The sequence below is a fragment of the Rhopalosiphum padi genome, chromosome 3 (genome assembly GCF_020882245.1).
Source record: "Rhopalosiphum padi isolate XX-2018 chromosome 3, ASM2088224v1, whole genome shotgun sequence".
In the NCBI taxonomy this organism is placed as follows: Eukaryota; Metazoa; Arthropoda; class Insecta; order Hemiptera; family Aphididae; genus Rhopalosiphum; species Rhopalosiphum padi.
Genome location: NC_083599.1, coordinates 61934032 through 61960107, shown reverse-complemented (window position 1 = coordinate 61960107; position 26076 = coordinate 61934032). Strand labels below are relative to the sequence as shown.

The window sequence follows — 26076 nt, the reverse complement described above, 5'->3', positions numbered from 1 at the left end:
ATTTATTTTTGTATGATTTTTTTAATGTTCTGTATACTTTATCAAATATTATTTGATTTTTCATTTACATTGATGTATTGAATAACATTCAATAGGATAAGTTAATAGCATAAGTTTATTATCAGCATAATAATCAGGTACTTTGATATAAAAAAAAATAATTATTTGTATAAGTTGACATTTTGTAATTAATATTAAAAAAACAATTGAGGAGGGGGATTTTAGCACCTCAAAAATTAAGAAGAATTGAAGTTTTATTGACTTTTTAGAAATTAGGTAAACGCCAAACAACCTATGATAAAATTAAAATATATCTATTTTTTTTATGTATTTTTATAATTGGTTGGCAGGAGACCACAATTGCTGGGCGGCAATAACCAAGTATGGAAGGTATTCAAATCCAATTTTTTTTCTAAATTTAAAATAGTACATTAAAAAAATATATTAAATACATTTGGCCTAGAATAATAAGTTTAGGTATCTATCGAATAAATCATTGACAGAGGAACCATAATAGTGGTTTTTATAAGAGTTTTTCTTATAATCTGGACGATAAACGTCGCACTTCCACCAACAACGTCAAAAATTCTCAATAGCTTCTATAAATAATCAAACATTTAGTTAAGTATTTAGGATTAGAATAATCCAAAGCAAAGTGACCCATAGGATAACATTTCTAAAAAGGTATCAATTTTGGGAGAGCTTAGCACATAAAACGTACCTACTTTTCAGCTATACCTACTTATATCTGAATAATAATTTATTTATTCAAAAAATAATGATTTTAATTTTGTTGTTTTTATTAACGTCATTGTAATAAGCAACGGTTTATATTTAATCGATCCAAAATTGTCATATTCTTTTTATTGACATAAAGTAAATTCATGTAAAAATTAAGTACAGTTTACAACAGATATTTTGTAGGAATGATTTTAGGTACAATATTAAAGTAGGTTATTTTTATTATTATGTTGAGTGAGCACTGCACAAGACCGCACCGTTTTATTATACTTTTTGTATGATCGACACACTAACCGCTTGCAACAGTGTATTTATTAGAGAGTCAATTTCTTCGTCTGTTGTTTTGATACTTGTGAGAAGTCTGATACTGGGCGTGGGTATTTTGTATTCACGATCACTCAAATATGCAGCTGTAGTAATTGCTACACCTTCTGATATACACTAAAACAAAATAATATTATAAATCAATGTTAACTGTTGCTTAAATTGAAAAGTATTTCAGTGGTTATCATAGACTTTTTAAATGTGATTGTTTTAAATCTGGTTGTTTTTAAATTCCAAGTGGAGCAATGAAAATATTGACTTTGATATTAAGTGTGTTGTTTTTTTGTTTATCGTCAAATTTTAGGATAGTGAAATTGTTTAAATTCCAACTTTCAGGGGAGTTTCTGATAAAAAATTGGATTTATTTTGGTACTCCGAGGACGAGAGAGGGTCGAAAATAAACAATTCCTAATACTTTTGAAAATAACCAATATCTAACAAAATTGAATAACTTTAACTTCAAGTTTTTTTCACCGTTTTAAGCATTTTCTATACATGATATAATTTTCAAAATATTTTGAATCTTTTTGAACTTTACATAGACACATTTGACATACATGATTTTTAATTTTTTTTCCATAAATGTCGATAAAAAATAATGTCATATCTTACTAAGTCAATTGTCTGTAGTAAAACTGCACTCCTGTGTAGAAGTCAGCAACAAGGTTCTTTCTTAAAGTGAATAGAGTTCACATTATTTTTAACGTTGTCTTAATATACACTTTTTATACCTGGTAATTACCACATTAAATATAGCTTTCTTATTATTGACAAAATTGGTCAATTGATTATATGTGGGACGGAGAGGTTGTTATAAAAAATTATTATTAAGTATTAAGTATTAAATTCTTAAATGAGATTTAAGATTTATTACTTACGTAATCAACAATTTTTTTCAATATTTTCTGTTGTTCGGTGTATGATATAGACTTATCTATTAAATACAAATGTTTTAGTGGACTTGTTGCATCAGACCTTAGAGTAAAGTGTTTGGTCAGCTGGCTATTGTGAATGCTTCTGTGTAGGCTTGTGCTCCTTTCTCGCAGTTTTACCAACATTTCTGGATGTTTTTCAATTTGGTCTAAAGCTTTAATAGCGGCCGCTGATAGTAGTGGTGGTAGCGATGCAGAAAAACAATAGCCTAGCAAATAAATACGAGAAATATAATTGTCTATTTTAAAGGATCTTCAAATGTAAAATTAACTTATTAAATAATTTAAGCTAGTATGAAAGTATCACATATCTAAAAGGACTTAGTACCCGCATGTGTTGTCTCCGTCTTACACGCGTACGACATAGTAAATTTTCGTTCACTAGCTTTAATAGTGTGCTGTTAGTTTAGTCACTATTGAAACTGGTAAATGAAAATGTGATATGTCGTATGTATGTAAGACGGAAACAACACACACAGGTACTACGTCTTCTTAATGTATAATACATACAAATATAGTAAAACATAAATATTAAATAGATAATAGTAAATAAAACAACTAAACCCGCAAATTGTATAGTTAAAATAATTTAAATTTTTATGATGTCCTGGAATATTATTACTCAAAATTGATAACAATTTAATTCATAAGTATGTCTTAGTTTTAACATAGGTATTTATGTTGTATGCTGGATAGAACCTTTTTTCAGACTGATTTCGTGATTTAATTTAATTTTGTTACATTTAGATTATGCTTATACTGTAATTATTATTATTAGAGTTTTAACTTTAGAATATTTCAAAACATATTTTATCAATATTTATAAAAAATAATGTATAAAATTACTATAGAAATATATTATTAGTTTTTAAAAGAGAAAATGGTTTTATATCTCTATTGATCTCATTCAGGGCCGTATTACTGCTTAGGTTGTTTAGACTAAATCCTAGGGCGAAAAAATTTTAATGGTTGAAACGAAATAGCTTCTTTTTTTTAGGTGGTAAATTTATTTCAGCCTATAGGCGGCAAAAACCTTAATCCGGCCCTGATCTCATTATTAAATTATTTTGCATTTTATTTATATTTCTAATTGTTAATGGGTTCTTAATATCAAAATAAACTTAATATAAATAATTGCATCAAATGTTTTCATTACCAAGACCAGACAGCCTCTGATGTTCGACAACAAATGTTGAACCTACGCAAAAACCACCAACTGACGACAAGGATGTTTCTAGACTTCCAATGATAAGGTCGACTTCGTCTTTCTACAAAAAAAGGAAATAATAAAAGTATACTTAATCATTAGTATAAATGTTTAAGAGGACGTTATACCCGGGAGTTTTGTTTCTGTCTTATAAAGTACATAAGTACATTATAGCAAATTTGCTTTCAGCAGAACACATTTTATGTTGTTAAATTTAATATTGTAGTCAATTTACCTATTATTAAACTTAAAGATAAGAATATTATTCAGGACATGCCATATGCTTTTATAGATATTATAATTTTAAAGTGAATTAAGAACATTTTAAAGTTAAACCAAAGTTTCACATAGTTATAACTCCCTTTAAAAAGTGAAAACAAAATTATAATATAGGTACTGGGTAAAACGTCCTCTTAATACAATTACGTACATAATATGATGATTAAAGACGAATAGGTTTTTTGTTTTTCTATCTGAATTTTAGAATATACAAACCGTTACTTGCTAATAATATTATCAATATAATGAATTCTGTAATTGATATTCACTGTTGAAAAAAATCGATTTCCCTCTGAGGTAAAAATACATTTTTAATTATACTTACTGGTATATTGAAGTGTTCTGTAATTCCACGACCTTTTTCACCAAGAACGCCGAATGATATGGTTTCGTCAATGAATATACGGATCTTATGTTTTATTCGGATGTCAATAAATTTTGGTAAGTTGCAAATATTTCCAGTATTCATATAAATTCCTTCGACAATTAGAAACGCTTTTCTGTTTCTTCTTCTCTTCTGTAAATTATATCAGGTGTATGAGGTTTAAATGTTTTGAAGAAAATAAAATAAATTTAAATTTCATTAAAATAAAATAAATTTAAATTTCATTAAAATAAAATAGTTTGGTACAAAAGAAGTTATAACTTTATAAGAGTATTGGTTGAATTCGTACAATAAGTTACACCTTGATGATATTGCAGAGCTTTTTTTTTTATAAATAATATTTAGCAAATTATTTTTAGTCAAAGATTTTTATTCATTGTTTTTCACAACTTATTACATTTTTATAAAATTCGAGAACAAAAATATATATCATTGTATTATAATATAAACGAATACTTGAAAAATATCTTGTCATCATTGAATAATTTGAACAAAAACTGTAATTTTAAGTAAATTATACTTAAACATTTATAAATAATAAACAATTTATGAAAACCGTAAATATTTTAATTAAACTAAAAAAATGTATAAGTGAAAAAGATAAGTAAAAACAATTCTGTAAACTAATTACGTAATTAATAAATTTGGGCCTACTTGACTACATAATGAATATATAGGATCTATGATTTCATCAAACTTACACAAAATGTCCTGAGATTTTTTTAAAACAATTAAAAAGAAAGCATACAATGTCACTTTCACCATTGTAATGTAATTTACTGGAAGCCGAGATAAAAATTTAAAAAAAAAATTTAAAATAAATCTTATTTTAAAATATTTAGAACATAAAAATGTAACCGTTTTGCTGTACAATTAGAAACGAGGAAACTTAATTATTAAGGATTAAGTCACTGTAATACATCATATATAATGTACAATTTAAATTCAAATTAATCAGTACATACAAAAAAAAATTGATTGAAGATGATCTGTTAACCAATATTACTAAATATTTTATGATAAATTTATATTGTTAATTTGTTTTATTATAAGTGATACAAATAAGTTGAATTACTTAATTAAAAAATAAAAAAAAACATTGTAATTTGAAATGCTATTGTGTATATTAAATATAATAATATACATATTATTTAAGTCGAAAAACTTACCAAGATATTAAATATTTAAATCATAGATATAAAAAGATAATTTTTTATGAACTTTAAACAACAAATAATTTACAATTTTTTACGATTTTGATGAATTTAATTAAAATTCAATATAATACTTTAAAAACTTTTAAAAAATATTAAGGCTATGGATTTTAAATATTTTTTAATTGGTTAATAAACTACTTATAAATAGATCCTTCTTAGTTGTTAAATTTTCAAACATTTTGATAAGAAAAATGTCATAGTCAATATTTACAAAAAAAAAAGAGAAAAAATATTTAGAAAATTATATTATGTGTAGGAAAATCTAATTTACAATTGATGTAAATTTCAAATGTTACCTATACGTTTTTGAGTTGTACGAAAAACCAAAATAGTTTTATCGTTGTAAAATCAATACATTCATTGCTGAGGTCAGAATCTTAAATTTCCATAGCTTTTGAAACAGTTAAATAGTTGTATGGTCAAATTAGATTCTAAATCTTCTATATACAATTTTAACTTAATATATAATAATAAATGTTAAATATTAAAATGTTAAATATAATTAATGTGTATTAGCTATTTTTTTTTTTTGTAAATTACACATACACAATTATATAATAATATAATAATAATGATAAAGATTATGATAATATGTACAAAATTTTCATTTTTCATTAAACAGATATGTATGTTTGTAGATTAATTTTACTTTTAAACACTGAAACCTCTCTATAACGGACAATTATTTCGGTCCCGTGACTGTTTGTTATATACAGGTTTCGCTGTATTCATTTATTTAATTACTAATTCGATTTAATATAAGAATTACGGAAGAGTATCTTATAATTTTCCGCGACCCATTCTAACAAATTACTTACGGTTGCATTTTTTTCCAAGATCAACCGTTCCAAGTCTTCTGGGCTGTTGTGTTTGAAGTATACCAGTTCTGCTTTAGAAGATTGTAGACCCTTTTGTATTGCAAAGTTCACTTCTTCGTCCCTAAATTATATCAATTTTATTAATAAAATGAAACCAATCGCTATAGGTTAAATATCATATTGGATTGTTATTTACACGTATACAATATCTCTAGACTTAACGTATGCTTGAATGGCGCTAGTCACCGTAGAGAATCCATACGAGTATATAACAGCTTCTTCCATTTCCATAAATTTAGCGAGCTTCTCCTCTAGTTCAATGTGTATATCTAAATATAAAGGACGGAAAGTTTTTAATTATGATGAACATTCATCACATTTTTAATTCGTATACATGTTCCTGTTTCTTAGCTTAAAAACTAACATCAAAATTTAAAATATAGGAAGCCACTAGGTATATCCCAGTTAATTAAAATCATTAATCATAATGCATCTTTTTCAATATAGTTAAATTTTGTTAAACATTATTATTTAGCACAATTGCCGATAGAGAAATTATTACAATTATAAATATATATATATATACAAATATTGTATTTTAAAAATATATAATAATTGCATATGAATGATTAGGGTAAACACGAAAATTAACTACTGGACTAGTAAATAACTGAAATATTACAGCCTAATTTAAAAATAAATTAAATTCATTTAAATTTTGGTATTTATCAATAAATATATTGAATCATTAAAATGAAAAATTCAACTTATTAGAAACTAATTACTAACTGCCCTGTAGACCACGAGAATTATGTTTATCTATAATATGATAATATCCAATATAATGAAACCCAATCACAATTTCAAGAAGTTCCATCGTTGGATGGATTCTTCGTTCAAGTCATCAATCCCTCTTTATTTTATTTTATTTCTATTCTATTTCTACCTGTATAGCACTTATACTTATTGTAAAAATAGTATATTTACAGATTGTAAAATAAAAAAAATTTAAAACAAAAAAAAAAATAAAAAAGAATTATATAAAAAGAATTGTTTGAGAATAATTGTACGCTTGTACGCTTAAATGTACGTTGTCATTTTGTCAATATTTGAACTTTGAAACGCTCTAAAAATATATATAATATGTATAGCATCCCGCTACATTTATTGTAGCTTTTTTTAATGATACTACATTTTCGATACTTATTAATAGTTAGGATGTTAATGACCTAAAAATATACACAAAAAGGCCCTAAAAAAATGCAAAATGCCCTAAAAACTTCAAAAAATGAACTTAAAAAATTTAATTAAATAATTTAAAAAAATTAATTTATAAATAGATATTATTAGAGATATGGTTTATAATAAGGTTAAATTATTTAAAATATGAATTATAATATTAATAAACAATAATATACCTACATTTATTCCATACAATGTATAAATATAATACTCTCTAAGTGTGTATGATCGATGTATGTATGTAAAGAGCACTTGTTTTATCAATGTATAACACTAAAATAGTAAATCTTATCGGTACGCGATAAATTTAATCACAACAAAAATCCCACAATAATAATATTAAAATTATTTTTTTGAATATTATAAAAATTTTCTTTAAAATCTAAAATTTAAGAAAAATGCCCCTCAAACTGTATGAAAACTACAAAATATGAAATAATGACGTTAAAAAACAAAAAAATGAAAAATAAAATTAGAATAATTTGAATCTAGGGAGCATGAAACAAATAATTTTTAGGTAAGATAGCACTGTAGAATCAAAGGAAAAATTGCAAAAGTCATCAACATCCTAACTCTACAGATTAATATTGTAGAACAACTTATGAAAAACTATGTATTAGATTTTCAGACTTTTTTACTTAAATAAATAAATTCTAAATTTGGAAAAAAAAAACCAAAAATGTTATATGTTTAGAAAAATTCAATTTATATGTATGGTGGAAATTTAATGTCTCTACAACTGTCATTTATAATTAAATAATAACAACAACAGAAATTTGTTTTTGGGATCAAAATACCAAGTAGATTCAATTGGCTAGCAAAAATCACCTTTAAAATTGAAAATTGTAGATGCTCCAATAAGTTATAATAAACACAAACATTAAAAAAACACTTATCAAAAAGTTTATTTTTTTAAATTCGTTGCTCTATACAAGGATCTAAAATATTAATAATTTAAAATTGTATTTAACTGTTCAATCGTTTTAAATTTAGCCAATTTAATGAAAATCAAATAATACCATAGTATTAAAATGCAACTATAGGTACTTAATATTTTTTGGAATCTAGTCTATTACATTTACATATTCAAATGTAAGAAAAATACATTGTTCTATTGTTAGATTCTCAAAGATTATAATAAATATATGATTGTATGTGTACAATGAAAACGATTTGAATGCATTTATGAAAATATTTTTTGTGTGCTTGTTTCTCATTAACTATATATGTAAATTAATGTCATTAACGGTTCATTCTTTGTCGATTCTTATATTTAAATACAAATTAATATGAGAAGGAGCCAATGGTTATTATGTATAGCGATATTACAAACGAAAACGTGGTAGGTGCATGGTAACAAATTTAAAACTTTAATGCGACGTAGCGGTTTTACTTACCAAATGTGCCGTAAAATGCTCTAGGTCCGCAAGAACCAATGCCGTACTTATTTACCGCATCTATTACATTGTTTTCAATAGAATTGTCGGTGATGAAATTAAAATAGTTGTGGGTTGCAAAATTTATACACGGCTGACCATTAATTGTAATATAATGTCCAGTCTAGTGCCAATGATCGAAAACAAACAAAAACAATATCTAGTTAACATTATATAGATACATACCTACTTTATATACATAAAAATATGAAATATAATGCAATACATAATAATGGTTATAATTTTTAACGATACACTAGCATGTGCGTCTTACAAATGTATACAAAGGCAAACTCATATTAAAAAAATGTAAATTTACTACAACACTTAAAAATTAAAATATCGTAAAAACCAACTTACAAACACACAAAGGTACTGCTCTATATAAAATATTAGCTAACACACTACTTGTCATTTTGTACAGTTGTAAGACAATGGTAATACATACGAGTGTACATACGAGCTATTTACCTTGCCATCAATGACATAGTTTTTCATTGGCAACGCAGACAAAGAAGTTGTATTAACCACAGGTTTTGGAGTCCACAATTTAATCTTTTGCTCAACGTCCAACTTGAAAAAAAAGTAATCACGTTTCAAAAAATTAGAATTACCTTAAACACCAGGAAATAATGATAAATAATATAAAATTCTGAAATCAAATAAATTGAGATAGGATTACCATATTTTATTTTATTTAACCCGTGATAAACATTTTTGTATTTTTTTATGAGAAAAAATGTTTCTTTCTTTCTCGGGAACCATCCGTTTTAACATATAAAAAAAATAACAAGATTTTTTCTGGCAGTATTTTTAATAGGTAATACTATATACAAATAAACAACGGTCAGCATTTTATAGTCTACAATATTTATATTTGAAATTTATTTAATAAAGTATAAAACTAACCAAATGATACAAATCAAAATAAGTAACCGAAAAAATTATAGATTAGCGATAAGTGACAACAATAATTTGTCAATAATGTCGTCATTATTTACTAATTAAAAAAAAAAGTATTGACTATTTTGAGCATGACTTATGTTGAAATTGAATATGAAAAATAAAAATAAAATATTTAGATATGTATGTATGTACTCACGTTTTCTGATGATTCAGTCCTTTTTATATTTGAGGAACTTGTTGTTTTTTTAAATAATATCCATAGAAGTACAAGGAGTATACTGCCCTCTACATAAATGTGATTGAATTGAACCTAAAATATTCCATGAATAAACATTTTAAATGATTATATTATTGATATTTAGTGTCTTTAAATTAATATAAATAAATATTCGTTTATCAGATAATTTTATCTGTTATACTGATGAACATAATAGAAACATTAATTTTAACAATCATACAATTGAGTTAAGACTAATTACCGAATCTGTAAATTTAGTAATAATATATGAAAAACAACAGTATCATAAGCTATTAAAGACAAAACTCTAAAATTTCAATGTACTGAAAAAATATTTTTTTAAATACGATTTTAAATATTTTTATTTTAAACATTCTAGGCATGCTAATGTTAAATTAATTAGTTGAATATCTACAGTACACTTGAACCCAACATCCCAATATTCAATGTAATAAGTTGTTAGGTGGGTGAATTTTTATGGGAGAATTAATTTACAGTTTAAATCGAATTCTATAAGCACAATTTAATCAAAGAAATAGCTTAACGTTGATTGTATAAACTAAGATGCATGAATTCGAAGTAATTGATTATTATTTATTAAAAAAAAAACCACGAAGATAAATACAATTAAACTAGACAATTTAAATGTAGCTTTTACTTTTGCAACAATAATTAGTAAAAATAAATTAAATTGTCTGCAATTAAAATTTTTAAAGAGGTGTAATTAACTAATTTCATACAAATATCAATCAGTAATAAACAATCATAAAATAATACAAATAATAATTTAAAAGTTTAAACAAAGCGAGAAACGTTTTATTATGATAGGATTTCTACCATTCTCACCTATGTATATGCGAAAAAAATGCGTAGACCGTTTATTGCCACACATTTTTTTAGCAACACGTTACTGACTGTGTTATTTATAGAATAATATATAATAATATAATATTATAATTTATTATGTTGATCCTAGATTGTAGATACTAGATAATATACATAATACACCCATATTTATGTACATATATTACCTAAATTGTTCTATATTATATTATGAATATATTTTATGGACGGAACCTTTTTAGTACAATTAACAAGTAAAAATAACAGGTATTATTTGGATTACAAAAAAATTATCCAGAAACAAAGATATAAATATATAGAGGAACTAATATAAAAATGAAAGTATTATAATAACAACCCGGGTCGTATTCAGCTTTTCCGGGCACCGAGATAACTAAATCTTTCCGGCCCCCTTTTTTATTAGGGTTAATGGTTTATGGTCTGTTTCTCAAACGAAAAATCTGTCTAATTATACATGAAAAATATAATAAATATAATAATTTAATAATTAAATGGTTTTGGCATCGAATATTGCAACCGTATTGTTTAATATGTTTTATTTTGTTCTTATAATAATATTCATTTTATATATTGATACATTTTTAGGCTTAGGGCCAGGCCCCGAACATATGATCTGAGATAACCGTCCTGAATATGGCCCTAATAACGAAAAAATCAAACAATTTATAAATGAAAACGCTGAAAAATACTGACATATGAAATGAAGCAGTTAAATAAGAAAAGTGAAATCCATATTGGTTTTATACGTTTCATAGGCTCATTTTACATTTGTTTATCGTACTTTCAAAAACTTTAATTTATTAATATATTAAGCCATATTTTATACACATTTTTTCATATTTAAAATATTATGATTTTTACATTTGTTGTGGAATTTATGAGCAAATACAGAAATAAGTTATTGTTGGTTTAGCCGGTGTCCTTTAAATCAGTTAATATCAGAGTTCCCAATAATCATTGCGATCACTGAAAAGCAGATGATTTGGTTAGATATATTACGGTATAGGTGAGTAAGCATTATTGAGTAAGTAACTGTAATGAACCAATTAAACTTGAATTCAATAATAAATCATTGTGTACGAAAACGATTCTGAGCGGAGATGGTTTGTTATCCTATTAATAAATATATTTTATTATATTTATACAGTATTACTATAGAATAAGTGATTTGATATAAGCAATCGAATATGCCTTTATGTAAATATAATATAATAAAAAAGGAATATTTTAAAGTCTAAATCTCATGAATAATAATATTGAATTACAAAAAAATAACAAAAATCGTTATTATTTGTTTAAATATCCAATTTTATGCAAACTTGAATCTAATGAGTATATTAATAAAAATATTATAATTATATATTTTAGATTTTGTCCCATTACGAATTTTTACGAGGAACCTTGTATTAATCAATCTTTTGCTATAAAAATTGAACACTTTTTACATTTTAATTATACAAAATAAAATACAAATTTTCACGGTTTTGACAAATCAATAAAAATTTGAATACCAAGAGTATAAAAAAAATCATATCGTTCGTAAGTATCTTTAATATTTTTAAATAGCTATAATAACAACTTATGAGTAACGATGTGTAAAATATTCAAACTTTTTAAACTAGTGAAAAATATTTTGAAAATATAACCATTTATAAAAAATGCTAATTTAAACATTTTTGAAAATGTTAAGTATCTATGGTTATTTGTTTTTGAATTACAACAAAATAGAAAAATCGATTTTGTCAAAAACTTTTCAATAAGAATTCCAATTTTCCTGTAATATTTGTATATTATTTTTAAATTATTTGACCTAAAACTATCAACTAGATTCACTTTCATATCAGAAAAGTTATTGATGTTGAAAATAAAAGCATTTTTTCTTTTATAAACCAATGTGTGCATATACACACACATCATTGTATAGTCAATACATTCATCGCTTCGCTTAGAATCTAAAAATTCAAATAGCAAAGTTCAAGTAGCTTGACCACAAACATTTTAAAACGTACTCAATGAATATTTTAAAAATGTTTATTGATTATTTGCAGTTGCAAATGGTCTCTTCAGAGTATGGATATTGGTATGCCCTAACTCATAAATAAAATTATAATTAATACTACAAATTTAAACAACAGTTTATACACACCCACTTGTTACACAAATCCATTGTTTAGTTTTTTGCCTTATACAATGTATGTCTACAATAGTACAATATTACTAGTATTTTATTAAAATTTTTTAATAATTACATGGTCGAAGATAATATAGTGATTAGGTACAACAATTATTTTAATGAACCATTTATTTATTCTCTTTTTATTAAACAATAAATTGTATCTAATAATTTGCACAAAATAGATTTTTTAACTCTATATTTTATGTTTTTAATCAACAGAAATTAGTAATCATTCATTATTCTAGTGAAACAGAAATATTAGCGTATGTACTTATAGTAATTTTTATTTTCGTAATATTAAGAATTTGTATTCTTTATTCGATTATTCTTCAGCATATGTTCTTATGTTCTACAACATACCAATAAACTTTAAATATGTCTAAAACGTATGGAAAAATTGATACGTTTATAAAAAAAACAATAAAAGGCTGTGTTTAGGTATGGTCACAAGTCTTATATATGACAATGTCTGTAATTAATATCTAGTGAAATGAAACAAATTTTTATAGAATACAACAGTTACTTAGTACAATAGTACCTATATTCAATTTTATAAATATCTTGTGGGGTTCCTCAAGGCACTGTTTTAGGCCCTTATTATTTCTAATTTTAGATTCTGAACGTAGTAAAGAATGTATTGATTTTACAATGATGTATGTTTTTTTTGTGTCTATCATCACTTTTTGGAGTAGAAATAATGCTTTGATTTTTGACTTCAACCCCTCTTTAAAAATAAAATTCATCTAGTTGATACTTGTGAGGGGGGGATGTCCATTAGTTTTCAAATTCGTCAGGAAAAACTCTAAAAAAGTAACGAAAAACGGGGATTTTTACGCATAAACAGTTTTCGACGAAATCTATTTTTTTATATTGCTGTAATTCAAGAACGAATCATTGTAAACATTTCAAATTTTCACCAAATGTTTATATTAGCGTTATCTATTTTCGATTAAATTTTCAAAATATTTTGACCTTTTTTAATCTATTTCTTTTTAAAATGACTATAAAAAAAATTTGGCTATCCAAAAAATCTTTAAAATTTAATACAAGGTTTATAATAAGTTGTACTTATTGTAGTAAAAAAAATCAAAAATCGTTAGTAACAATTTTTGTTTATAAGCATTTAAAGTTAAAATGTTTACGAAGTATATCAAAATTGCGAACATTTGCAAGGAATTTTGAAGTTGAAAATTCGTAAAGTTTTTGTGATTTATACCTAAGTTATAAACCCAATTCAAGGATATCCATGAGGTTTTCCTACAATTAACTGTAAAAAAAAATTTTAGCGTCAATATAGAAAAAATATTATGATTGTATAAAATTAATTTTTTTACGAAATCGAGTAAAATAACGATATATTACAATTTAAATATATGTTATAATATAATATATCCTACTAATTATCCTAGACTGACAAATCATCTCCGTTCAGAATCATTTTTCGTATACAATCATACCTGTCATTGCATTAAAATTTAACACATCCATTATAGTGACCTACTCATCTCCATCTCTACTATACAGCAGAGCGATATCCACTTGCCCACCTTTTTATAAATACAAATATTAATATTGAATTATTTAGCTTTGCTGATGACACTGCCATTTTAATATCTGATACAACAGTTAATAATCTATATTATGAAAAAAATAATATTTTAAATACAATATATGGATGGTTTTGTAAAAATAAATTAAAATTGAATTTATCAAAATCTAAATTTATTCATTTTGAACTTTTTCATCCGATACTTTTACTAATAATAATTTAATAGTTCATTCTTCAAACTGTATACCCAATTGTTTTTCAACCTGCAGTCCTAATTGTATTAATATTGAAAAGGTATTAGAAGTTAAATATCTGGGATTAATTCTGGATTATAGGCTAAAATGGGATAGGCATATTAATTTTGTAAATAACAGTTTACGTAAATTCTTCTATATATTCAAAGAAACTAAATATATATTTAATAAATATTATAAAAGAATTATTTAATTATCCCTAGTAAAATCTTTCTATTCTTATGGTTTATCAATTTGGGGAGGAACCTATAATTTACATTTATCCAGACTAAATGTTATCATAAGCTGTCTAATTAAATATTTTTGTTAAACTTACCTTTTCAAACTAGCACAATAATTTTATATGAGGTATTAAATGTAAAAAATGTTTAATAGTATAGTCAAGTATTAAACTTTATTTAGTAAAAATATGTTTTAATTTTTTGATATGAATAAAGTTTTTGGAAACTGTTTTATTTCATTATAATTTTGTTATCTTGATGATATGCTGAACATTTTAACGGATGTCACATAACATTGTAATAATTATTTATTTTACACATATCCATATGACTATGTGGTATATAAAATAAATATTAAAAAATATGAGTTTTTTACCAGCACAATTAATGTATTGTTAACATATATTATACTATTTAACTACAAAACTTATGAAATAGATATTATAAAAACCAAAATAATCTAGTTTTCAATATTGGTTATTGATATATTTACTTTAAAGTTAACTAAACAGTGAACAATTATGTTTATGTGTTATTTGTAATGAGAATATATGCAACATAGTATTTAATTTTAATTGGCTCTAAATAAAATATATAGGACACAGGTACATACAATATGTTTCAATACTATATAGTTATGAAAATGATGAGTTTATTTATCTCATAACTCTTATAAGTCATACAGCAACGTATAAAAATTACTCATTAAAATTTAAAATAATGGCAAAATAGGTAATTGCTCTGCTCTACAGTTATAAAATGAATATATTAAAAAATAAAAACTGTGTATATATTTTTTGGTCAAAGTATAATCTACTTTCTACTTAAAAGAAACCGTATGTTAATTTTTCAATCCTTATCTATAAAAATTGAATATTTTATATATTTTTAACTACAAAATTATTTTATAATGTTCGTGATTTGGACGAATTTTGTGAAAATTTGAAATTTAAAAACTTATGCGAAGCCTTGTATTACATTTTAAAGCTTACAGAATTTTTTTTATTGATAATTATGAAAAAAATTAAATTAAATTAAAAATGTCAAGTTTATAAGTAGCTAAAAAAGGTTCAAAATATTTAAAAAAAAATATATATATACCATGTATAGAAAATGCTCTTAAAAATATTTGATGAAATTATTTCAAAGATCTACGGTTATTACTTATTAGTTTTTAAATTCGCTACACTCAGAATCTAAACTACTAAAAATATTTTCCGTGTTTTCTAAAAATATTTAGTAAATAATACTATAATGTCTATCGTCAATCTCAATAATTTTAATATGTTTCAACATTGGTTGCTTTTGTTAGGTGATATTGGTATAACGCATGACATAAAAAATTACGTATTCATTGACCAAAAATCAAAATAGTATTCAATAATTATTTGAAATACATTTTAAAATTATTTTTTATAGCACGTATTATAAGTAGAATAAAAAGGTGGAATATAAGATAAATAAATAAATAATACCTGAAAAAAAAAACAAGTGAATTAACTACATAGAGTATATTATGAAAGGATAGGAATGTTTAAGATACCTAAAAATGTGAGTATCATGATATTAGATATTTTCCTTTGAAACGTAGAAACATGAGATAGGTACTATACATATTTATCTGTGAAGTATTATGATAATATATTCTCGGTACTAAGATATTAAGTATATTTTAATACTTGATACTTGATGGTAAATAAATTAAAATATATTTAGCTATATCATATATATATATATATCTTTCAGTTCTGAATAGGTTGTATATTATTTATAATAATATAAAATAGTGTATTGATAAAAAAAATCTGATTTAATAAATTAAGTAGGTTGCAAAAAGTAAATATTTAATTTGTTATAACAATAATAATTTGGGATTTTCAAAATTATAATATGTTCTACCCGAAATTAATGAAATAAGCACATTATTTTATACTTCAGAAATATTACTCTGTTAACGTTCGTCGTGCACTAAGTGTCACAGTTTTGTCCTGATCTGATATGTGTGTGTGTGTGTGTGTGTGTATGTGCAAGATATAAGATAAACATTTGTATCGAAGATTTGTATTTGAGATACTTAGATTAAACTTTAATTATGCAATAGATATGTTTGTCGATGAGGTCAATAATATAAGAACGTATATAGGTATATACTATAACTGTCAACAGATGATAGGGTGATAGAAAAAAATAAGTATATGTAAACCAAAGAATTTCAAAAGCACAAATCGTTTATTTTTTTCGCTTTGCTCTTAGTAGTGGGGTAAAAGCGCAAAAATAAATTTATATCTGATACAATATCGTACCCGTTAGCCGTTACACTATATAAGTTTCAGTTTAAAATTGTATGGTTATTATAAATTTATTTTTTAAATAAATAGTATTTTTATATTTAAAAAGCAACAATGATTGAGTTCAATAATTGAAGTTTAGTATTATATATGTGTAATTATCGTATCGTAATTTATGGTAACAAATTACAATGATGGTTGATAATCATTTAAAATAACTATACGTAATACGTCTAAACCGTATATATAGTATAAACTTATATCAAATAATATTTGTTATAGTCAACTCCAATATAAATGTATGGGACTTGTACATAGAAAAATAATTCCAGATTGGACTACTTAAACAACTGTGAGCTTCAAATGTATGGTACTTATTATGACAGCAAATATGTAATTTTAATTTTAAATTGTTTAACTCATTTCAAAATCACTGTAATATCTTAATTAATAGATATATGGTTTTGATAAATACAACTTATATATATAAATAAAAGTATTTTTTTTGCGCTTATGCAGTATTTATTTAATTATTTTTGTGCTTTTGAGTTGCGTTTTGAATCATATTTTGCGCTTATGGGCTATAGCCACAGCCATGACGGTCATGATTACATACAAAGATCTACATTATTAAACTAACGTAGGTATATAGTGAAAGAATGCAAAACAATAAAACTATAATTTATTTACCCCTTCGATAAGTTTAAAGTATTTCCAAGAAAACTAATCAGTATTATCTACGTCTGACGTTAATCTTATACGTAAGCCCCAAGAGATATTTTTAAATTTTTTATGAGAATCAGAAAGTTTTTATCATGCTTTTTCGTTTCTTTACACTATTTAAAAACTGAATATTGTCAGTTATTAAACTGTACACTAGTAAAATTATCAGACAGCTACGCTTTGTAAATATATAGTATTTATAGTCATGACTTTTAATCTTTACTTAGCGATACACATGAATAAACATTGGACGAATTTTTTACTTTTTTGATAGTTTATCAATTATTGACTAATTGGGCCCTTGAAATTATACGCAATTATAGTACACAGAACATTTTAAATAGTTGTCTTTGATAATATTTCTTTCACTAATTATTATCGTATTTGGCTATAATAATAATAAATCAGTTTTATTAAAGCAATAAAAAATAATAGCTTATTGAATAATAAATATATCAAATAAGTGATAAGATGACCAAAAAATGATAAATTTTGTATAGTGCCTTGGAATATGATATATTTAAAACTATGTTTATTTTAAACACAAGTTAAAAATAAATAATAAATTAAAATTTAGATTTCAATTAAACTGTAGCAGATATACACAAACGTAAAATGTATTGTGTTTATGTGTTACATAAATGTTACATTATGAATAAATTTATGAGCATATATATGACTGTATATGATATTATCACGTTCAATCTGTATATTATTTGATTTATACTATAATGTTACAATTTCCTAGTTGAAAATACAATACAAATTGTATAGAAAAAACGAAATTACATATCATGTAATAAATAATCGGTATATTTTTATTTCTATAGAGCCGGATATAGTGATTTGGTATATTATGTCCTCGGCTGCAACTATACAATTTTCCGTTAAAATTGTAGAATACTGTTTAATAGTAAATATGAATAGGTTACACTTTATTATATGTTAGAACTTATAATACTCTAATACTTGTTATTTTATAATTTTTTTATCATCAATTTATAATACATAGTAGATTTTTAATATATCGAACATATCATTAAGATTTTACTACTTCTAAAATATTTTTAAACGTTGACTTGAAATTTATTTTACTTAAATTAAACTAATTATTGACTTTTAAAAATTTCTAAAATACAAAATTTGATTTTCGATACGTTTATTAGAATTTATTATAGTATAAATACAATTTTCGTAGTATAAATGTATAATAAACTGAAATTTGTGATAAATGATAATTAAGGTTATGAATTGAACTTAGCATAATATTGTCGAATTGTATTCTAAATTAAAAATAAGAAATATTGTTTTTGTTATTAAAACATTATATTTCAATAATAATGATAATTATGGAAACCTCCACGACAATAATGTTGAAAAAAATGTCTAAAAATAAAATTGTAATTTTTTTATATTTAAATAAATTTACGTTAAGTATCGTAAATTATGTTTGTATTATATAAGATATACAATAAATTTTAATTATAAAATAGATGTGTTGTAAAATAAATTTGTAGATAAATACTAAATACCCTGTTTTATTTTATATAACGTTTTCCTCGGAAGTTACACGTGATATTATATTACGTATTATCTAATCATTCTAATCTATAAACCAATCAGGTTGAACGTTTTTGATATTAAGGATCCTCTAAATACAACCTTCTAGTAAAAAGAGTTTATTTACTTTTCAAGATAAAATATAGGTACACGTATTGACCAAATGTAAATAATTAGCTAAACTATAATTGTAAAAAGTCAAACCCCCAATTATTAAAATTTAAAATAAAAATCAATAATTTGTAAAAATATTTTTATTTTTAAATACTAATTGTTACATTCTTGTAGTATGTTGTTTTTTTTAACAAAAAAGTATGTTGGCATTTAAAATAATATTTGCTTTGGAAGATATCGAAAATAAATGTGTACTAATAAAATTCAGTAGTTGGAATGTTACTGATCGAGTCATAATGTTATAGCTGTAAGTATATCTATATGTTGGATGTTTATTAGTTTAAGTAAATACTTAAAACGAATAAAAAAAATATTAATATTATTATTATCTTAAATATAATATTTATGTGCTACGAGTAAATATCACTCGGTATATTGACATATATAATATATATCTAATACAAGTACCTATAGTCTATATCTAAAGAAAATAATTTGAAATAGTAATTTAAAATATAAACACATTAGATATACTTCTATTAACAACTAGTTAAATAGTTTACTAGGTAGTTTAATTTTCAATGGATTCGTTAGAAAATTATTTTATTAATTTATACGTATCAATGTATCATGTATATGTATTGTTATTCTTGTTCAATCAACAGTAGAATAACTCATAAGTACTTACATTAGTTTTATTAGTTAAATTTCTAAAAATATACTATATACCTAAGCACTATTAAAATACGAATATGAACTAGTTAAGAAAATATATAGCACTATTTATTTTAATCTATACGTGTAGAAGTGTTGAACTATATTATATAAACTATTCAATACATCAAAATCTTTTATTTATTTATAATATGTCACTATCTCAAACACCTGTATACCTGTGCAAGAAGCAATACGTGTATATGTATATCAATAAATATTATAAGACGTATATTTTTCCGTCTTGTATACATAGTAAGCTTGAGTTAATGCGTTCAGCAAAACCAATTTTATATCATTAGCTTTAGTATTACCTAGTGAATTAACCTATTATCAAATACCTATTTACGATTTTTTTTGATTTTTAAGAGTTATGATTTTTAAATGATAATATTTCATACACATAATGCGGTAGTAAGTTATTACTAGGGCTGGGATTTGTATGTAAATACATATTTTTACTAAAACATGATAAATTAAGTATTGGAAATGATAAATTCATTTCACGTGATTTGCAATAAAATAAAACCTACTTTATTTTACATGTTTTTACATATTTCGTCATAAATACATATTTTAACATTATTTGTAAAATGTCTGCTTTTTGTTTACATATTTCGTAAATGTTGACAATTTCAGTGGTTTAGTAGTATTATATACATTTATACTTCGATAATAGTATAGTATACTCGTAAAAATTGTAAATGTATAATGCATAATGCATATGGGAAATAAGTATATGAAAGTATTAGTTAAATATTAATAACTTGATTATAGTTTATCTTATTTGTTTCTGTTCGATAACTTTACATTAATGGTCTTAGATTATACTTTATATTCAACAATTATTAGACAAAATATATTTACGAATTTTCAACAGTGTCAGTACTTGCGTTCGCGTAGTTGTAAAAATATCTTTATGTTTTATATTTTTTAAATTCAATTGATTAGAAATTTAAAACAATTAATTTTATATTATTCAAAAAATATTTAGAATTTTTTTTTTAATTTTACACGTTAACATAATTTTAAATTTTTCTAGTTACATATTGTTTATTTTATACTACATATTTTGGCTATTTTAACTACATATATATGTACATATTTTTGGTTTTTTATTACACATTAATCCCAGCCTTAGTTATTACATTGAGATTTAAAAATATTTAAAATACAGTTTTACAGCTTTTTTTAGAAATTTAAAATTGAATCGAAGTAACTTTAAATTTATTTTCATTAGTATATTATTATATTTTATTAGTACAAAATACTTAAATTGATTTTAAAGTATTTATATAATTACAACTTAAACCTATATAGGCTATATACACCATTCTAAATGTAAGTCAGTTTTAACTTAAAAGTTAATAACAATGATGTATTGAAATAATATGATAAAAATACGTAAATATGTAGTAATATTATAGATATTGCATAGAATATTGAAGTTTTTGAAAAAATGCACTTATCCAACTGATTATTACTAATAAAATAATAAATAACTTATATAATTAATATTCTGCTTCTGCTGAAAATATTTTTTTTGTATGTAATCATTTATCATTGAATTCAAATCGTTTTAACACATCTATCAACTCAATGACGAGTTACACTCAAAACTTATTATGTGGCCAGCGACTTCTTGGGATAGTATTATTTATTAATTTTTATAATAAAATAAAGTTTGTCCTACATTCCTACTTAGTCATCGCGTAATAAAAATACTCATAATGCAATTCTGAGTAAATTCATAAATAAATAATTATTAATTATTGACTATAATTTAATTTAATCAACAAAGTATTATTATAACGTTTGATAAATTAAACGAAAAAGTATATTTATTTAAATTGATAAATGTGGTATTTATAAAACTATTTTAATACAAAACATAATATATTAATATATTTATTTGATTAACATAAATAACACTAATTACGTTTATTGTGTTTATCGTAGAGGGTATATTACAATATTTAACTGCGATTTTTGGAGTGAATTAATACATTATAATATCCTGTAGGAAGATTTTTTTGGTTTTATGCTATAGGCATTTAATAAAATATATTTTATCAACTCACATACTATAATGATAAGAAAGAGTTTTTGTTCTGTTCAAAATTTGTATCACTCAAGATAATTTTCATTTACTTAAAAATAGAAAATGAATGTTATAAGATAAATATAATTATAGGGCAAAGTGTAACTCTAAAAACTAAAAAGTTATCAAATATGCACTTGAACACCCGAAATATGAATTGTTAAATTAAAAACAAGATTTTTTTATATTATTGTAATGTATTATTTGATTTAGTTAAACTTTACAACTTTACAACGGATAAGTATCGAAGGTAATTAATAAAATATACATAATTAATAGCATTTATTATTTTCTATAAGCGAAGAAAAATCAATAAGAAAATATGTATTGGTTATGAGCCATCCAATTTAATTCAAATAGTCCACTTTTAAAATCAAATTACATATTTTCTATTTTCAAACTATAAACATATGTGTCACCGTTATTTGCATATTATAGTCATATTATTGTAAGTAACACAAAACAAACGTGTATTTATTTATTTGGCTTAAAAGATAAATCATAAATACAGTAAAACGAAATTTTATTAAAAAAAAAAAAAAATAGTTAAGCTTAATTTATTAATTTATTACTATATTTTTTTTTACATAGAACAATATAACATAAACATTTTAAAAATACATACTATTGTGATCAATTAATTATGTATTTAAAAACACAAAATTAAATCAATTTTCAAAATTGTTTTTAATTTGATAAAATGATAACCCCAAATAATTGAATTACCGACATTTTATTTATATGTTATGAGTGTTATGACTATAACTATTTTTTCCTAGTATAAAAATATTTAATCCATAATAATATGTCAAAGTTATTTAAAATGGTAACTATTAAATAATTTGTATTCTGTAAAATACTAAAGTACGGACTGTAAATTATAAATCAATCTTATTAGGTTAATAATAATGTAGGTACCTACATCATATCAGCCATCTGTAAATATTGTAAATAATCATTGAATTATTAGTTTTTAACTAATTATTATATTGATCCTTATGTACCAAATATCAATAATTATCAAAACATTTAGCTTCAAATTATACAGTAAGGTCAATAATTGAGTCACGCGTTTATACTAGACATTGTACACTTCTTTGATCCAATATTCTAATCTATTCAATGAGTTACCTAATAAGAAAAACAGTAATAAAGACATATTTATCGCTGTCCTATATACTAATACAATATATTAAAACGCATTTTAAATTAAGTGACAAGCAACGCTGACGGATGTATTACCTAAATATTCGGACTAATATATTTTGTCGAAAAAAAAAATTGAATATCTACTCATTACTCGATCAATGTATTTATAAGAAATAAAACAAATTGTTTTAAGAATCTAAGATAAACTGTGTATAAACCGGAGTGAAAACGCGGAGACCGGCATTACTTGGAGACGAAAGTTAGCGTTATCACGAAAATTAACTACGAGTATTTATAATATATTTATATATATATATATATATATAACAAAATCATAATTGTGAGGGGGTGAGAATAGTTACTCGGATGTAGTCGGAACATCACACGGACGACGAAGCAACAGATCATTATGATATTTATGGATAATATCATTATAACCCTTCATTATCCATATTAATATGGGTTTTCACTTTTTCATACACACTATTAATAAGGAACAAAAAAAAAAGTATGAGAAACAACCACTGCGTAATGCATTTCTTTTTGAACAATTTTGGATGTTAAGTCATATAACTATGTAAGGACTATAAGGTTATAGCTTTCGTTTGCACGGTACCTATATTATGATTATTATTACAGCGTATACCTACAACGCCTACATACGAACGTGTGATGAAAAATTCATATATTATGAGGAAAATCAGGAGGTAGGACCGACTTTTGCTCTTTTATAGCACTTAATACAAGAATTATTTTGATATCCCTCCTAGGATCAAAAAATAATAATTTAAATGAAAATGTATTATTATTTTTTATTATTCTAATTTTGAAACCTCTCCTATGCCGTCACACACGTCGCTCGACGCTCGTATCTAAAGCCAACCCTGCTTGTGGATCAACCGGAGACATGGTGACAGCACGCAGATGGTTTCTCATACGGAAAAATATGATATAAGAAAAAAATTGATACCATTGTTGGACGGGACTAGACGAGTCGATAAGGATGATCTAGTAGTAGGTATACTAAATCAGGTCATGACTTTAAACCCTATAATATTATAATCCAGTGGTCGACAACCGGCGGCCCACGCCGTATACATGTATACGACGGATTGCTTTAAATTTTAGAACGACGACATTTTTTTTTTATACATTTAATTATTTTAAAGTTTTAGACAGTATTTTTTTTTCATAGTATATAATTTAAGAATATAAAATTTTTATTTTTGCCCTGCCCGCGAACTTCTTAATTTGTGAATGTGGCCCGAGAGTCCAAAAAGGTTGTCGACCGCTGTTTATTATCTATAACTAAAATAATAACAAAAATATTCATGACGCGTTGTTCAAAGGCTGGTTAATATTTTCGAAAAAAAAAACATTACGCATGCGACGAATACATATCTATATAGATCAACATTTTTTTTCTCCCGGCACCACTGTAGCGATCGCCTTTCATAATTATTCTATATCGAGGCCTACATGCCTGGACGACACCGTCACTTACCTGATTGAATAGCGTGTTGATTAGCAAATACATGGCAGCAAACTTCGTCGACAGCGGTAGTAGTTTTAGTATACGATAGTATTTAGTAGTAGTAATAGTAGTAATAGTAATAGTATTAATGTAAGTTGTAGTGATTGAAATAGAAATAGTAGTAACGGTGGCGGCGGCTATACGACGACGGCGGAGACAAGTGAATTTCACAACGGTCGCAGAGCACAATGATGTACCGCCGACACAACAATGGACGTTACGGCACGATGGAAAACGAAAAAAAAAACGGCGGGAAGCGTGCACGAAACGGAAACGGTAGTGTCAAGGACTCTGTGTGTGCAAATGACCCGGGGGCGACGGTCACTAATGTGTCTCGATAATTATTTATTATAAATGTTTTTTTTTTTTCTATGTACCTATATACCTATTCCCGAACATAACACGCGATTAGACAGGCGGCGGTGGCGGAGAAAACATTTTAGAATTTTAAACCGACTTGAACAGTAGTAGACAAAAAAAAAAATGTTTGAGCGCGCTGAACTCTTCTCGCTCGTTATGACGTACCGAATAAAAACGCGGCGGACACTCGTTCACGACGACTGCTGCAGAGCATTTATTTTCTTTTACAAAACGCGTTCTACGCACAGCGTCCGCTGTGGCGGCGGTCGTTACATTATTATAATGGATGGCGTGTCATGTACGATCGCGTCTCCCTCCAGCGGTATTCTATCATAAAGGAGGGATCCAACCGGGTATACAGGACGAGCAACAATGCTCTCGGCAATCACCACATTTTATACCACTAAGGCCATATACCACCTCCACCATGGTAAATTGTGTATGCCATTTTACAATCGCTTTGTATATAGAGCACAACCACCCAAAAACCGAAAAATATACCATATGACGCAATGTAGATACAACATATAAAATATTATAGTATACGAGGGAAAACATTGTGGCTCACCCCGAACGTACATGTTTATTATATATATATATATATATATAATAGAGAGAGAGAGAGAGAGTATAGACCTCGTGAAAACGAAATTTTTTTGTTTTTAATTATACATTTAATTTATGGATCTTCGGAACAAAGGTCAATATTAATTAATATTACAGTATGATTACTTTATTGTATGT

General features: G+C 24.6%; 1 protein-coding gene across 1 annotated transcript; it reads right to left on the bottom strand.

The window, feature by feature from the left end:
- Positions 1–848: 848 nt before the first annotated feature.
- Positions 849–25592, bottom strand: LOC132926945 (serine palmitoyltransferase 1). Its single transcript, XM_060991370.1, has 10 exons — positions 24943–25592; positions 9684–9797; positions 9053–9154; positions 8543–8705; positions 6100–6232; positions 5904–6024; positions 3809–4000; positions 3154–3265; positions 1944–2206; positions 849–1182 (listed from the first exon to the last, which is right to left on the bottom strand). The coding sequence occupies exons 1-10, from the start codon at positions 24973–24975 to the stop codon at positions 1006–1008; spliced, it is 1410 nt and encodes a 469-aa protein (XP_060847353.1). The 5' UTR covers positions 24976–25592; the 3' UTR covers positions 849–1005.
- Positions 25593–26076: the final 484 nt, after the last annotated feature.

What these genes read in the sequence shown, in the direction of transcription:
- LOC132926945 (XM_060991370.1), bottom strand. Translation starts at nt 24,975, where the DNA reads ATGTATTTGCTAATCAACACGCTATTCAATCAG. An exon ending in ACTATGTCATTGATGGCAAG is followed by an intron (nt 8,706 to 9,052) that starts GTAAATAGCTCG and finishes CATTGGCACTAG; the next exon opens with ACTGGACATTATATTACAAT. An exon ending in AGCATTTTACGGCACATTTG is followed by an intron (nt 6,233 to 8,542) that starts GTAAGTAAAACC and finishes CTTTATATTTAG; the next exon opens with ATATACACATTGAACTAGAG.